Source organism: Lemur catta, chromosome 1 (genome assembly GCF_020740605.2).
Source record: "Lemur catta isolate mLemCat1 chromosome 1, mLemCat1.pri, whole genome shotgun sequence".
Lineage (NCBI taxonomy): Eukaryota > Metazoa > Chordata > Mammalia > Primates > Lemuridae > Lemur > Lemur catta.
The window spans coordinates 151,375,143-151,393,541 of NC_059128.1; the positions used below are offsets into that span (position 1 = coordinate 151,375,143).

General features: G+C 35.5%; 1 protein-coding gene across 10 annotated transcripts in view; it reads right to left on the bottom strand.

The window, feature by feature from the left end:
* RBMS3 (RNA binding motif single stranded interacting protein 3) overlaps window positions 1–18,399 on the bottom strand; it is a 665,694-nt gene that overhangs the window by 61,065 nt on the left and 586,230 nt on the right. For 8 of the 10 annotated variants that reach the window (XM_045537631.1, XM_045537582.1, XM_045537635.1 and 5 more), the window contains 2 exons: window positions 15,496–15,606; window positions 7,697–7,744 (listed from right to left, as the gene is read on the bottom strand). In XM_045537631.1, the coding sequence (XP_045393587.1) occupies window positions 7,697–7,744; window positions 15,496–15,606 (159 nt within the window). The remainder of the gene's footprint in view (window positions 1–7,696; window positions 7,745–15,495; window positions 15,607–18,399) is intronic. The other 2 variants (XM_045537625.1, XM_045537615.1) reach the window with 1 other exon arrangement.

The window sequence follows — 18,399 nt, forward strand, 5'->3', positions numbered from 1 at the left end:
AGCACAAGAACAGAGACATAGACCGATGGAACAGAACTGAGAACCCAGATAGAAAACCATCTTCATATAACCATCCGATCTTTGACAAAGCAGACAAAAACATACACTGGGAAAAAGAATCCTTACTCAATAAATGGTGCTGGGAAAATTGGATAGCCACATGTAGAAGACTGAAACAGGATCCACATCTCTCACCTCTCACAAAAATCAACTCACAGTGGATAACAGATTTAAACCTAAGTCAAGAAACTATAAGAATTCTAGAAGAAAATGGTAGAAAAACTCTGATAGACATTGGCCTAGGCAAAGAATTTATGAAGAAGACCCCAAAGGCAATCATAGCAACACCAAAAATGAATAAATGGGACCTAATCAAATTAAAAAGCTTCTGCACAGCCAAGGAAACTATCATGAGAGCAAACAGACACCCTACAAAATGGGAGAAAATATTTGTGTGCTACACATCCAATAAAGGGCTGATAACTGGAATCATTGTAGAAGTCAGGAAAATCAGCAAGAAAAGAAATCAAACAACCCCATTAAAAAGTGGGCAAAGGATATGAACAGGAACTTTTCAAAACAAGACAGACTAATGGCTGACAAACATGAAAAAATGCTCACCATCTCGAATCATCAGAGAAATGCAAATAAAAACCACAATAAGATATCACTTAGCTCCAGTGAGAATGGCCCTTATCAAAAAGTCCCAAAATAATACATGTTGGCGTGGATGCAGAGAGATAAGAATACTCATACATTGCTGGTGGGACTGCAAACTAGTACAACCTCTGTGGAAAGTAATATGGAGACACTGCAAAGAGATACAAGTAGATCTACCATTTGATCCAGCAATCCCATTACTAGGCATCTACCCAAAGGAAAAAAAAAGACATTTTATAAAAAAGACATCTGCACTAGAATGTTTATAGCAGCACAATTCACAATTGCAAAGTTGTCGAAACAACGCAAGTGCCCATCAATACATGAGTGGATTAATAAATTGTGGTATATGCATACCATGAAGTTCTACTCAGCCACAACAAACAAAGGTGATCTAGCACCTCTTGCATTATCCTGGATACAGCTGGAGCCCATTGTACTAAGTGAAATATCACAAGGATGGGAAAACAAGCACTACATGTACTCACCATCAAATTGGTATTAACTGATCAACACTTATGTGCACACATAGTAGTAACATTCATTGGGTGTTGGGCAGGTGGGAGAAAGCAGAGGGGAAGGGTATATTCACACCTAATGGGTGCGGTGCGCATCATCTGGGGGATGGACACACTTGAGGCTCTGACTTGGATGGGGCAAAGGAAATATATGTAACCTGAACATTTGTACCCCCGTAATATGCTGAAATAAAAGAAAAATAAATAAATAAATAAATAAATAAACAACTGAGATAAAAACTTGACTACATATTGTCTGCAGTTTTCATATATGCTTTATATAATCCAAGCATGTATAAAAATAATATTTTATTCTTCATTTACATATTTTTTCACTAAAATTTGCTTAAAATAGGTGGATCTTTTAAGGAGTTATAGTTGTTATGGAATAGAAACATTAAAAAGAGGGCAGATTCCTGATTCTGTGTAAAAATGTACAAGGCAGTTTCAGCCTTCTGTCCTCTGTGCTTGAAATGAGCTGGGTAAGGTGTAGCAGAGATACAGGCAAGGAGAGGTGACGCCAACGAAATAAATTGGAGACTTTCATTTCCCCAAACTTCTGCCACTTCCTTTTGGACATTAGCAGTCCTGCTGTAGCTCTTTATTCCCAAATTATTATTTTTAAATAAATGTATTCACTGCTGAAGCTTAAATATTTACCTCAGACTCCTACTAAGCAAAACATTTTTTAAGCTAAGCATAGTTTATTAATGGCAAAAAAATCCAGATATGCAAAAATATCCCACTTAAATAGCAACTTCTTATGTTCATATTGATTGACTTTCTTAACTTCAGTTACCTTCACCTCAAGTCTACTGTGGCCACTTGCTCACAAGACTGAAATTTTGCCAAGAGATAGTTTATTATCTGAAATCTTAAATCCAGGTATTTCACATCTGACCACTCTGTACAACTCATTGAAACCTCTAGTGTCTATATTTTCTGTTTTCTTCCTATCTCCCATCCCCCACTGCTGTCTTTTTTTTCGTCCTCCTCTTCCTTGAAACCAGTTTGCACTCAATTACTTTCTTGCCAATATCATTGATGAACATTGCCCTTTTTTTTCTCACTCCACTCAGTAAATCCTTAACCCTGCACCAATTCGCCTGTCTTCTTGACTACTAATCATTATTGTAGAAAATCAAACATTCTCACATATTAATATCATAAAAATCCATAGTCTATAATGTCAAATGAAATTCCAGTACCACCCCACAAATTTCTATGGATTGCTAATTGGCCTTCACACTCCACAGTTTTACAAATCTCTGTTATCCCGAAGTCATTACCATGCCATCTCCCACTCACTTTCAGAAGATGCTGTCACTTAATACTTCACATAAAAATAAGTAGCATTCACCACGTGGGAAATCCTTTGACTTCCTATTCCTACATTTACAAACTTACATGCACATACATCATCCCTTCCTCCTGTCCTCCCACATTCCTAGAAGAGATGTCTGGCTTCCTCATGGACCTTGTTCCATAAGTCATCTTCCTTAGGAATTACGTCTTCAAACTTTAGAACCCTCTCCTGGCTTATTCCCACCAGGGAATATTTCCATCTTAAAAATATTTCCCATCTTAAAAATAAATCAATAAATCAATCAGTTCCATTATCTATTTGTTTTCTGCTATTGTCTTCTCTACTTCTCTTTACAGTCAAATTTGTTGAGTTTCCTATACTTTGCTACATCCATTTCCTTATATGTGATTCACTGTCTTTGCCCTTCCTGCTAAAATTGCACCATCAAATTCACTAGTGACCCCTGTTTAACTAAATCTAACAGCTTTTTTTTTTTCAAGACTTATGTTACTGGTCAGGCATCTCTTTTGAAACACTCTTGATTTTGGCTTCTTTGAAACTCGTACTTTTGGTTTTCCTTCTATGTCTGTAGTTATCTTTTTCAATCTTTATTTTAGGCTCCTTTTTCTTCCATTCTTTATTTTCAAGGTTCAGCCTGCCTCTCTTGGCTTTAAGCACATTTTCTGGGTGACATAACTTAGTTACATGATAGTAACTCCAAAACCCACCTCCACCTAAGAGATGTCGTTTGAGCTCAGATATACACATCTAAACATCCACTGAGCATCTCTCCCTGGATGCATGCTAGTTATCTCAAACTCAACATGTTCAAAACTGAACTCAGCCTTGTTCCTGACACACTGGATTTTCCTTCTTGTGGTTCAGATCTCAGAAAATGGCACCTCAGGCTCTTGAGTTATTAAGAACTTAAGAGCTACATTTAATTGTTCTCTCTCCTTTTATTCTTACATTTAATTAGTTACCAAGTCTTGTGTGTTCTACCTCCTTATTATATCATGAATATGTCAACCCTCCATTCTCCTTTCCACAACTTGAGTATGTGCCACCAGGATTTCTTGCTGGAATGCTTGAGTTCTGTTCCCCCTCTTTGACCTCTTTCCAATGCTTTCTCCACCTTATAGCCAGAGCGATCATGTCACTCCCTAACTTAAAAACATTTTAGTGTATTTCTATTGCCATCAAGATAGAGTTCAAGTTTCCATACCTGATGATATTGCTCCAGCTTATTTATATCTCCAGGCTTGTTTTCTCTACTCCTCATGTCTCTATATGTATCCTTGCCTTATTTAACCACTTCTTGTTCCCTAATACTGCCATACCTTTCTCCCATGAGCCCTTGCACATGCTGCCCTTGGTCTGAAACTTTCCCCTCTCATTTATTTTTTATTTAGCCAATTCCCATGTGTCTTAATGTTTATGTTTAGAGATTTATTCCTTTGGGACTTTTCCTCTGACCTTTCCTAGTATATATTAGCTGTTCTTTCTCTGTAACATCACAGTACCTTGTACCAATAATGATTAGCACAGCTGTGGCTTATAACATTTGGGCACTTGTTTTGTGCCAGGATCTGTTCTATGCAGGTTATGCATCTTAACTCATCTAATGCTTACAACAACCTTATTATATATTTATTATTATTTCCCCATATGAGTAAGCTAAACTTAAGAGAAGTTAAGTAATTTTCCCAAGTTTCTACAGCTAGTAAATGACACAAGTAAGTTCTGAACTCAGGCATCTTATTAAAAAAGTTTATGAACTTAAATATCATAATGTTTGTTCATATTGAAACATTTATGACACTGCATTGTAATAACCCATTTACACCTAACTTCTTTGCAAAAATAACAGGAAAATACCTAATCCTACAATTTCCCCAGTAATACTTAAAATCAATCCTATGAGTTTTCTCACTAACAGGCACCCTGCAGGATTTCTGTTTTGCACAACTTCTGAAAAGAGCTGAATGGATGGAAAAGAGATGTAAATCTCTCTCTTTCAAAATTGTTTTTTGAGAATCTGCTTTTACACAGTTCCTGAGTAAATAGCAGGAGAACGAGCTCCAGGTCTCAACCATATCTCAAGGTCAGAGTCACATCTCCCATAATAATCCCTACTCCAAGGAAAGGCAGGAAACCAAGTCTTGGACCTTGACATCCTTTTGTTATCAACTGCCATCACTATTTTTTTAATCAACTGCTATCATTATTTTTTTTTCTCTTCATCACCCTTAAAATCAGTGAGCCACTTGGCCTTGCGGCTGGCATCCCCTTCTCTTTCTTTGGGATGCCACACCATCTCCCTGCTCTCTTCCCGTCCCCTTCCTCTCTCTCTTTTACTCTCTCACTCTCTCTCCTCTAGGAAGATGAAATAAATTTTGCTTTTATATATCTTAATCTCTGCATGAGAAATCTTTCTCCACCCGTGCCGTGAACACCTACTAGGCTTTCCACCCTAACATCCCTAACTACACCCTAAATTATTAGGAGGAAGTTGCATCCCCCAGCACTTAGCACAGTGATTAATACATAGTATGCTTCCAATAAACATTATTTAAATAAATAAAAGAACAAGATGATACATGTCAAAAAGAAATAGTCCCTAACCCAAATCAGATTTATACTGACCTAGATTTGGTGCATGCCAGAGTGGCATTTTTTCCCCAACGATACTGAGTGACTTGCTGTCATCTAATCATCCCATACTGTTTCCTGTCTCTAAGGGTTTACACATCCTGTTCCATTTGCGTAATATACCTTCCCACTCTTGTCTAACTTGGTCTTCCTTCCAAATCCAGCTCAGAATTCACTTCATTTCTGAGGATTTCAAATCTTCTTTCTAAATTCTTGTTTCTCTACATTTTATACATTTAACATCACAAATAACAATAATATGATTAACCACGATTTTTTACCAAGGGTTTATTTTCTATTTATCTTTGTATCCACAGTACTTGAGTGTAGGGTATAGCACTCAGAAGTTGTTCAATAAATGCTGAAATATTGATTGAATGAAATTAGGTTGGGCTATCTAGCAGAACTCTAATAAATTACAGAAATTTAGTTGGCTCTTACACTGGCACAGAATTGATTATTTGCATTATCCAATATTGGTATATTGGAAGATTTGAGAAGGAGATATTACAACACTCTTGCCTATTTCACTTTCCTGATCTGGTCAAGTATTGTACAAAAGATATTCAATTTTTCAAAAGTCCCTGAAGTTGTCCCACCAGCTAATTAACAAACATTTTAGAAAGGAGATACCATTTCTGTTTAGAGGTAGAAAAAGTAAGTCTATTAAAATTTATATGTCAAACTACCAATAAATCTTAGAAGGGGAAAATAATGGTGAAATGCCCCCAGATGTTATTTTTCATATCAACTCTATATTTAATTCTTCCTTTGTACTCCACTCCTGGGACTCTAGCACCATTTTTTTTTTTATTATAAATACGGTATATCATTATCTGGGCTCTCTAACTGTTCTATATGATTCTTAATTCTTCTTTCTCAAACATACACATAACTTCCATATCAAATTTCTTAAAGTATCACTTTTATCAAGTCATCTGTTTGCTCAGGAACTTTCAGTGGCTCCTGTCTGTGGAATCAGATGAGAACTCCTGAGCCTGAATTTTCAGCCAGCTATTCTGCCTTAATTGATTTGTGTGGAGCCTGACCCATGACTGATATCTGTTAAGTATTTTAGTGTTTTGATTGCTTTTTTCCAATTGTGTTTTTGCAAGTAAAATCAGAAAACCTAGTTGAAGGAAAGTTCTACTTTATGTCTTTTATTATTACAAATATTGGTAAATTATCAAGAGTAGATGCCTCTTATTTAACAAAGATGCTGGGTGTTAAACAAAGTAGAAGATGTATATATTTAAAAAAGTCTCTTCCCAGGAGTTCCACATCCTAAATGAAACAGGCATGTGAAGACATGACAGGTTATGTGCTTTGGGAAAAGATAGGTGATATTTTAATTAGTGACAATTTATAGAGATATTGAAGAGGACCAATGTGAGTTCACAGCTTCACAGCTGAATGCTAACTCATTGTTCCTCAGTGGGGCATTCTTAATTGAAGTTCCAATAAGACTATTCAGCCATGAGCATAACTAAACAAGTCTACAAGACATTAGAAAAGGATAACCCTTCAGATGCTGGGTCAAGCAAACAGGGTGGCCCCGAGCAAGATGATCTCTGCTTGAAAACCACCATCAGGTTGCCAGACTCAATTGTCCCATGAGCTTTTCTAGCCTATTTCTGGCCTTTGTTTCTTGCTCTGTCTTTCCAGTTCCCTTGGTTTCTATTTTATGCTTTTGCCATCTGAGGGATCAAAGAGTTCAAGCTCTTCAGATTGGCAGTGTTTTATTTTGTTAAAAAAAATCAACAAAAATGAAAATTGTGCCCATTTTCCTCTCTGCAAGAAACCAAAATTTGAAATTAGGGTGAAAACACAAGAAAGATCTGTGCAGTCCAAAATAAAAATCCACCTCTTCACATACATATACCCTGTTACAAACTAAATTTTATGAAACAACTTAAATATTGCTCATTAAAATCCTTAAGACGTTATTGTTGATTCCCAAATCAACCCATGCCACTTTGTTGTACAAATGGAACAATGGCAGCTTCTCTTTCAATATCCAAAATATCATTTTTGGAACAAATTTGAAGTTTTGATTCATTCAACAAACAATTATATTGAGCACCTACTATGTGTCAGACACTATGGGGGTGCTGAGCAAGCAAAATGGGATAATTTTCCAATTTCAGAAGAATTTGGGTCTCTAAAGCAGTGCTTCTCAAACTATTTTTTATTAATATGTGCCCTCTTTTGCTAAACAAAATTTTTTCCCACTTCTCAGAAATTCTGATGACCTTGTCTAACACTGAGAATTACTGATACACAGAATATAGACTCTATCTTCTGTGTATCCTTGATAGACAAAGTGTCTTTGAGTTTTAGTTTTTATTTAAAAGTCAATGTATTTATTTTCCAGACATAAAACTGGATTATAATATTTAATATACTTTTCTGAACTACATATGCCCCCTTCCAAACTGAAATTCAAATGTCCTGCACCTACCCCTGTTGAGAATCACTGCTTTAAAGAGTTTTGGAGAAAACCAGGCAACCTCAGTCTCTCCCCTCCAATCCAGTCTTAAAGGAATTAGAATTTTCCTACCTGACACAACAGCTGGTGGAGTATCATAATCCTGTCTTGGGATTGAATCTTTGAATGAAAAGAGCATGAGAAAGAATGCAATGAAGTACAAAAGAAAATAAAATAGAACCTTAGTTCTAAAACTTGGAAGGGCTTGCTGTGTGCTATATGGTTGTTTAGCCCTGCTGCCTTCAAGCAGTCAAGGCACTGTGACCCCTAGTTTATAGGTGATATCGTGGTCCCCATCACCACCACATTGTGCACGTTGTTAGGACCATTTGTCCCAGAACATTGTTATCTTCCGCAGTGTGTTTAGTTCCTCCCTTAAGGAATCGGTGTAAAATCGTTACCCACTCTGGCTGACACAAAGGTTCTACAAGGCAGCCCATCTGAAGGGGGCCCAGAGCATGACAGGAGACAAAGTCCTAAAGAACAAAAGGAAGAACTAAAATTTAAAAGAGACAAAAGAAAAAAATTGCACATTCTCATACTCTGTGGAGGCTAGTGCATTTTGAAGCCCAAGTTTCATCATTAATCACTGAGCTCCAGCTCTGATCCCAGTGGTTGTCGGTGAGGCATATTGGTGGGTACTTTTGGCTCAAGGCCAAGAAGCTTTGTGTGCTATAATAGTGGGGGCGTGAGAGATGGAACAGAATCTACTGAACAGATGATTGTTGTCTTTGTCCCAAAGGTCCTAACATTGGAGGTGTCAAATTCTAGAGAAAGCTTAATTAAACTCCATGGCAGTCATTTCAAAATGAGGGTTACAGAGGACAAAATATGTCTGCTTGTTTGAAAATGAAAGGCTTTGGCTCAATACAATTTCTTTAGCCAGGGATCTTAAAAAGGAGAGTGGGACATAGCCTATGGCCTTAGGTCCCCCCTTCTAAAAATGGAAAATTTTAATTTTATCCCAGCTCCCGCTGGAGGGTTAAATTGTATAAAAGGGACCTGGTATTGTTTACATTCAAATAAACTGCCAATACATGGTTAAATACATGTTCTTGAGTGTCCCTTATTCCACTTATATAACCTTTATTCCATTTTAAAAGCTAAAAAACTAAAGCCTCAAACTTCATTTTGCCATCCACTTGACAACTTTTGGAGTATCACAAATTTCTCACTTTCATCTCTTTGCCACAAAAGGATAAAGTTAATCACTCTTTCATGAATAAATGGCATGTGAGAAGACAGATTAGAACTTGAACATTGCAAGGCATTTTGAGCAGCAAAAGCAAACATGACCAAAAGATTCAAATGCAAATAAACCAGAATTAAAAGTTATTTCACTCCTAGCAATAGGTATGTGAACTAGTGAGTTGATTATAATCCCCAAATCTAGAATAAGCAGAATCATTTTTAAAGTGTCTCCATATGTTATATTAATAGAAGTGGTAATTTCTAGTACCTTTTTAAGAACTGCAATCACATATTACCACTCCAATCCAAAAAAAAAAAAAAAAAAAAAAGCTACTTTTTGGACCATGCCTAGTAGTCATTTTCTAAGAATATATTTATAACATTTTAAAATAAATAATAAAAGCAAATAATGTTTATTGTTGAATAGCTGCAGAGTATGCAAAAGTATGATTAATATAGAAATTACTCCTAATCCCATCACCTAGAAATAGCCACACTTGTTTTGTATTTCTCCACAGCCTTATTTGATAAATATTTGTTCACAGTTGATATTGCACTCCACACATGCAAATTTACATCAGCTTTTTTGATTTAATAATATAAATAACCCTTTTTCCTAATTATTTTATACTCTTACAATTCCATGCTGCATTCGATTCTGGTTTATGGATGGATTCTAGTTTATTTAATTATTCTTCTTTATTAGACATTACAAAGAACACTGTGCCAAACATTTTTGAGGCATAAAAGCCTTTCTATTATTTTAGAATATTTCCATATACTAGCTTCTCAAAACTATAGCTGCTTAGTTAGTAAACATAAATGTTTTGAAGTGTTTTGACTGCCTACCTTGCTTTCTAGCAGATACTTACACAAATTTAGATTCCTATCATCAAGCAATCAGTGTTTGAGAATGCTTATTTTCCTACAGTTTCATCAGCACTATGTACTGTATTTTGATAACTTGATTTGTTGGAGTGTGTGTATGTGTGTGTGCATGAATGTATGTATGTACTTGATGAAACTGCTATTTCTATTTCTTGGATTAAAACTTTTTCATATGTTCTTTGGCATTCTATTTCCTCCTTTATCAACTATCTGTTAATGTTCTTTGGCATTGTGTCTACTGAGGCTTTTCTCTTATGTTGCTAATTTATTAGAACTCAGAATCCCTTTTCTTAAAACAGCAAAAGTTTAATATTTGCAAATAAACTGTTTCAGACTTTTACTTAATGCCTATTCATTTATTGTTTCTAATGTAAGACTACCTTCAAAGGTCTTTTGTTTCACAATAAGACTAAACCAATTTTTAGAAAACTATTACCTTTCAATCTATATATTCTTCTTTGTGTTTGAGTGTTTTTAATTAATTGATAGTTTTTCCAAAAAAAAAAATTTTAGGAGATGTACTCATTACCATGTATTTATGAAACTATTTTATGAGTCAGGTGTCCATTTAACTTTACTTTTTATAACTCTCAGTCTTAATACTTATATTTATACCTAATAAGGGGAAAAAAGACAATCTCTAAGCAAAGTGAATAATTCAGGATTTTCACCTGATACCATCAGAATTTTTGAGCAATAAAGGGATGGTATGATTAAATAATGCTAGAAAACTGTGATGAACAAATAAATGAAGTTCTATTACAAGGTTATTTTTGTGAGTGGCTATGGTTACACCATGGGAATCCAATGATGTCACAAACCACCAGTGGCTTAGAGAACACAAACCGAACTGCAGATAAGGAGCCTACAGAACAAAAACTTCTTTTTTCTTTCAACAGATTCTGGTGCCATTGTAAGCCACTGGTGACCATTCCCTGAACAAATGAAAAGGAGATAAGAAACTTGTAAAACAAGACTGTCATGCAATTTGGAGGTTCTCATAACACTGTAAAATCTCCAGTGGTTTCTGCTAAAGCTTACAATAAAGTGATAAGAAATTATGGATAATGGGGCTTCGGTTCCATCAAGGGAATAGTGTGACAAAAAAATAAACAAAAGCAGAAAGGCTAGAAAAACCCTTCAAGGTTAGGAGAGCCCTGGAATAAAACAGTTACACTAATTGCATAACATTCATTTTTTTTAAGGCCTACAGATTCTGCCTAGCTTAAAAAATAATTAGAGAATTGAACAATAAACATTTAAGTTGGCAAAATGTAAGAGAAAGGTTAATTAAATTACATGGCATCCATTTCAAAATTTGGGGTTGTGGGCAACCAAACACATCTGCTTTTGTGAGGAGAATAAAGCTACGATACAATTCCTGTAGCCAGGGACCTTAAAAAGAAGAGTGGGACTTAGCCTTCGGCCTAAGGTCCCCCTTCAAAAACTGGAAAATTATAATCTAGCTCCAACTCCCATCACACCTGATCACTGCCTACTCCAGATTATTCACTGGACCTCTCTGCTCTGCCCTTGGATCCCATCTGTCTCTGGAGTTTAGGTTCCTATCTTATCTTGTCTTTGTCACCACTCACACTTCATTTGACAGAATTTCAGTGAGCTTGGATGTCTGAAAGCCTGGAAAAAGTTCTGGGTTGGAGAGAGACACAGTCAGATAGTTTTAGATTGACTAGCTGTGACACATGGTGGACAATGGACTGGAGCAAACTGAGATTGAAAGCAGGAAGAATAGTTAGGAGACTATTGCAGTTAGCCAAATGAGGCCCAGGGCAGAGACTCTAGAAATGTGGAAGAAAGGATGTATTTGGTAAATGTCTATGACACAAAATTGGTGGGACTTGAAAAGTACTTATATACGGTGGTGAGGGAAAAGGAAGGGGTCTAGACTGAGTTGGAGGTGTTTGGTTTGGCTACTGGGCAAATGGTCATGGCATTGGCTTGAAAGATAACAGGGAGCAGGAACATCCAAGAGGAAGAGGTTCCAGTTGGAACGAAGCTCAGGGAAGTTCATGAGATTAGTTTGGGTCATGGTGACTTTGAGATGTCTGAGGGAGATTTACATGGAGATATTTAGCAAGTAGTTTGATAAATGAGTCTAAAATTCTATGATGAGGTTAATGCTGGGGACTCAGATTTAGGAGTCTTCAGCACAGAAGACAGGGTTTAAAACCATGGAAGTCAATGAGATTGGTTAAGAAAATCATATGGAATAAGTGAGTTAAAAATGAAACCCTGGCTTAGGAGCCTGTGAGAGAAAAGAAGAAGGAATGGCCAGAGAGGTTTGAGTAGAACCAGGAAAACCTTGGGCAGGAATCACAGAGTGGAGGATTTGGGGACAAACTGACCCTAATTTTCAAATATAGGGAAATTTCACATCAAAATTCTAATATTCAGCTTACCTCCAAATATTGGAAGGTGAGATCAGCCTGGGTCTGTATGCCCATGTGGCAATAGCTGTCTGGAGTTGAGGAGTGAGTGGCTGCCCTCTCTAGACAAGGCATCCACATTCCAGGCTGCCAAAGGCACCACCCTTTCATTGGTTTGCCCAACACTCAGGCAGAAACAGTGTTATTATTGCACTGAAAATATCTCTAAAATATGATCTCCAATATCATACATATTTATGTGACATGACTGTTTATGGCATAGGCAAATATAAAAAAATCGATTATATATTTCCAAGGTTTTTTTTGCATGAAGTCAGTCAGCTTTGTTAATTAAAATGACTTGGCTAGCCCTCTAGACTTTTGAGTTTGAAACCCTGGAAGAGTATGTTAGCAGCTAAAGAAGTGGAGACTTTAAAGAAGTGAGCTGTATCAAGTGCAATAGACCAGATCAGTGAGTTACATTGTGAATGCTACAGGGTGTTCCAACCCTTCTGGTGACTTGGATTAGACTCCCACCAGTTAGAAGCCACTGGGGGTAGAGAGGTAAGAGCAGCTCATTTGATAAGCACCTATCGAGTACCACACACTGTATTAGGTATGCTGCATATATCATTTCATTTAACATTCACAACATCCCTGGAAGGTAAACATCATGTTTCCAACTTTGTAAAACAGGAAGCAAAAGTTCCAAAAGGTTAAGTAACCTGCCTAAACATGCATAGCTAATAAGGGGGCAGAGCCAGGCTTTGAACTCAAATTTGATTCCAAAGCCGACTAGTCTTTCCATGATGTCAGGCTGCGTTCCCATCAGTGGAAATGTTGGAAAGATGCGAAAATTTTATTTAAAAAAAATCAGCCTCTACTGCATAATAGCCACTCCAAATGCCAATCAAAAATTCAGATTAAATGAATCTATGATGGCATATCAAACTACTAGAGTGACAGTCTAAGAAAAAAAAATATAACAATATTCTATACACTAACCAGATTCCATAGTATTTTGTTAAATGAATCAACAAAGTAATACTGTTTTTTCTCTGCCTCTCCAAAACCTTATTAAATTTTAAACATTCCCATGACATCATGTTACACAAATCTTATAATATATCTAAGAATTATTTAGTACAAATGTAAAGGGAGAAAAGAAAAATAAAGAAAAGAAAAAAGCTACAGGAAATCTGGTGTTAAACATAAGCCACATTCTTAAAACTTTTACTCTCCAAGAAAAGGAGTGGTATGTATCATTGTTGAATTATTTGGCTATTACCAGCTGTGTAAAAAGTGTGGTCTCATATAAATGTGTTCTTGTTGAAAATGCTCAAATACAAAATCATAATATATGTTATTGAATCAATAACTATTATAATTCTGAGTCTGTTCTATATCTTTTAGCTTATTTTTCAATTCCATAATGGATTCAGTCATATACTCAGTTAACTAGCTCTTATATTTTTACTAGTTTGCAAACTTGAACTTTAGCAAGTCATCTGGCTTTGCTTTTGACTTAAGCAAGTAAAATTTATAAAGTGTTTCTTTTTATTCTTTGCATTATAACTTCCTCTTTTATCAGATTCCCGATTGTCATTCAATATGGTAAAATTACATTACTTCACTCATTCAGAATTGATGCTCATTTAAGGAGAGGAAGGCTGATATGGAGGAAAATCTGTAATGGGAAAATGAGAAACTTCAGGGGTCCCAATACTATTCTTGGGAACTCTTATTAGTAATATACAAAGTGACTACAAATAATCCTTGCACATTGCTAGTAGTGATAAAATATTACCTTAAAACTCTATCTCCCTGATAAAAATTAGCTGTACCAGAGTGTATAGCTATTAATAAATGTATCTTAGACATGACTTACAAAAGTGTAGATCAAAAACCTAAGAAATCATTTTATCCAGCCCAAGCATTCAGACACATAAGGTATATAAACTGCTTTTTGCAACTTCTGCAACTGAGGCCTTAGAGATAGGTACTTTATGTTAATACTACTAAATACCTATATTAAAACAGTGTGACTGTTTGCACTGAGGTATATTGACTTTCTTCCTATTAAGGACAGATTAGTGAGGGCTCAGTGGACATGTCAGAAACTTCTTACATTCCAAAAGCCTATGAATCAACAACATCTATTTGGCAAGCAAGCCAGTACTATAAGGTAAAATTCCTGATACATAGCTAGTGTGCATGGTGCACACTGATATTTGGAGATAAAATCGGCATAACTCTGAAAGTCATAAAGGTGGTGTCTATGAGACATATAGGCTTAAAGAGATAGAACCCTATTAGTTGAAGGGGCCTCATATATCATCAAATTCAATACTTCAACTAGATAGAGAGAAAAATTGAGACTAGAAGATATTATTTTCCCCAAAACAGATAGAGACCACAGGGCTCAATGAAGATTTGGATCTCAGATTCCTGACTCCTAGTCCAGTGCTCTTTCTACTATATTCAAGCTGTCTCAGTCAGAAGAAAACATGTTTTTCTTTCTACGTCTTTAAAAATGACAATATTAGCTGCACTAACAATTATGAAAAATAAAACTGTTATTGATGGTGTCACATGAGAGGTTTGCATTGTTCTCTGTGTGGTAATTAGAAAAGTTTCGGTATTCTAGGTTGTATTAGACACTTGCCTTCTTGAGTATTTAGGAAACAATCTTTTTAAAAGTAAAACATAAAGTCTCGCCCATGATTTAGAATACCTCGTTGATATAAAATCAAGGTGGCAATAGGCATTTTTCAATATACTTTTGTTCCTCAAGGAGAAATATGACTAGTCAAAAATATTTCAACCTATAAGAGAGATCAAGCATGTTAGATTTCTTTCCTTCTTTTCCACATCATCTATGTCAACATATCCAAAAGGAAGATTAAAAGAGCTCAATTACATCAGGTTCTCAATTACTTTTCATTGAGTTAAACATTGAAAATAAATAAAGATCCCTTTGTATCAGTCATAGAGTTGGCCTCTCACTTGTAAATAACCTGAGAATGACATATTGCCTGAACTGGTAAGAGCTAGGAGGAGAAAACCAGGAACAAGCATATTAAGTCACAGGGTCTAGATTTGCAGGTGCATGGAAAAGGACACCTTTCCCAAAACAAACATTATACTTGGTGCATTGTGCCATAAGAACAAAAAATAACTGCAATTTAAATGCAACACAGTAGATTCTCAGCCTTGTCAATGTGAGTAAATGTACCCGGGAATTGAACATGCATGTAGAATGCAGCTTTTTCATACTAGAACCTGAAAGGTTTGTTAGTCAATGATACAGAAGCAGTTTTGCTAATAATGTCAGTGAAAACAGAGAATATTGCATCTTATCAAAAAATTGTAAGAAAACAAAACAAAATGAACTCTTCAACTCACCGTTCCTGTTGTGCCCAATGAAAGGTGATTCATCTGCTGTGTCAGGGGGCCCATCATGTTTGCTGGCTGCATTGACATAGGATGGTCCATTGTTGGTGTAATCACAGCACCCTACAAGCATATACAGTGTCCATTTGAGAAGATGTTCTATGAGGAAGGATACTTTTTAAAAAATAGTAAACACAGTAAACTATTTTAATGTGTTAACACCAGATGTTTTTACTTTTTAATGAAAAGGCTAAATTTAACTGTATATAATTTTTATGTCTCTCCATGTCATCTTGTGCTTCTCTAAATATGTGGTAGAATGTATTCAAAGATTTCATAAATCTCCTCTCTCCACTGTTCTAAATATAAAATTCTCTGACTGAAAAATATAAATATTAATGAAAATTCTCTAATTTTCTTGATATTGAATAAGATTTTTGGTTTATGCCGTTTACCTATGACTTATGTAGATAATTCTTGACACTCCATTACAATCTACCAATGGAAGCCATAACACTGGCCCACATGGGTTTCTTGACAGGTCTCTTTGAAGGACATACTAAAATCTAACATTAATGATCTAAAATTCAGAGTTACTATTTCCCATTTGTTTTCCTTCTACTCTTTTGACCTATTTTCTAGCTATGCTTTTGACACAAGACAGAATACTGAACTCAATTAAAGCTGGTCAAATTTTTATGTTCATCCATAAATTAAAATTTTTTAAAAAAGCAAAAATGTCAAGTTTTTAATACAATGTTACAGATGGCATACTTATAGAATATGTCTTTTTATTATAATTGTTGAGAATACAAGAAAGAATAGACAATTTTAAAAACTTCCATCCATATACAAAGTGTCACATAGCTAGTGAAGAATGGTGCTAGGTTATACTACATTTCCTTTTTTTGTCCTCTACCCTATTACTCTCTCCTAATTAACTGATTTGGAGAATGGAACAATATTTTTAAAAAACAAAATTAAAAACTAGGATTGGATGGAACCTTTGAGATCATATAATTCCAATGTTTATTTTAAAGATTATGATAAAAACAGAAGCTCATAACAACCCATTGAAATACTCATTGTAACAAAATGATCATGTATCTGAATAAATTATTTTCCCTAAACATTATTTTTTCACTGACTTTTTTTCCCACATAAGTAAACATTTTGAAGGAATAAAACTAGGACAGATGTACGTAGATGAAAAGATCTCAGCCCCTAAACTAAATACCCACAAGCAAATATTTCCTAAAATGCTTTTGCTCAGGCTGATCAATTCCTCCTGGTATTATCCAAATCCAACTTCCTGACTGTATCTGTTAAGAGATCAGGCTACCACTCAGCCTTCGCTGTGGGCTCCTCTACATTAATTTTGAGGGAGAATAGAAATTGAGCCAAATATTTGGACGTACTTGGCATATGGAGCCAGCTCTGTTCACAGAGACATTTGTACTTCTGAGGACTCAACCGGAAAATACATATTTTACAGGTCTTGTAGCTTATATAATAAATATACATAGCTGTGCATTTGTATTGTTTGAATTTCATGATGCTTCTGTGAATTGTCATTCATCAGGATGCTTCTTAAATGAGAAATATGGTAAGATAAGCTTTTACTTAATCATAATTCAGAGACATAGCACTTTTCTCTCTGCTGCCTGAATCTCTTTAACAAAAGCATCTTTATTTTTTCCTTTTTAAAAAAATACTTACTGGCCTTCATTTCAGGTATTTGTTGTGCCAGACCAGAAGTAAACACTTTAAGAAGAACTAGGGTTCTTCTTAAATCACCTAGGGATAAATTATAGAATAACCTCAGAGTTAAGATGTAAGTCCTGAAGCATTGTTTTCAACCAAAAAGTGGCAGTTTTATAACATTCTAATCCTTAGCAGGTGCAAGATTTCGATTCTTTTCTTTAAGTTGACACTTAGGCTATTTTTTAAAAACTATTTGCCCCTACCATTCCAACATGCAACTACACTATCACAACCCCAGAAACCCCTCAATTCTAAGCAGCCTGGTCTAGCCACATAAAGGATCATCGCTGTAAATCAGAGGTAAAGACCAAATTGTGTTTGGTGAGGATACTTTCTTCTCAGCGCCCTGGAGGTTGTGTCATTCTCCATGGGTGTCTGCAGTAGACTTTAGTCTTTTTTGGAGCGGGAATATGCAAATGAAGTAGGTGAGTATGTGGTAGATCAATCAAAATTCATGCATGATAAGAATAGAAGGACTGAATGCCTGTACTTGGAATTAATTTTGGAAAGACTGGTCTCTTTGAGAATCTTTTCATTGAAAGTGGTGTGTGGGGACTCATTTGATTACAGATGTCACAGAGTGAGTGCTGCATCTGTGTATAAACCAGAAACCTGACAATCAAAGTAAAGAGTAAGAAGGGATTTGTCATAATTTGGAATTGTAAATAGCAGCAGTAGGCACAGAGTGGAAAACAATGTAAGGAAAATATTCCTTTTCTAAGCAGACCAGTTATGAACAATAAAATGAATAAATAAATGAACAATAAAATAAGAATTCTTGGGGAAGCAGATGTAAGAATAAATACTCTTATTCGTATTCAGTAAAAATGTTCAGTGAATAAAAAATTCCTACAAATTAAGAACACAATTTTTTTAATTTTGAGAGTGGAAAAAATTTACAATCACTGAGTAAACTGGAAGTCATTGACAAGAATCCCTTGGAAAAATGAATTTTCTTGATGATACTTTACCTGAGACAGAGTTTTAGGTATTGGTTACCTATAACAAAGAATGGTGTGTGCCAGCCACTTTGCTTATCAAAGATTACAGAATCTCCTTTGTATTATGTATGACAAATAAAAAAATGAACGAAAGACAAAAGAAAAGAAAAGCAAAAGAAAAACCTTATGGTTGTTAAGGCAAAACTCATGC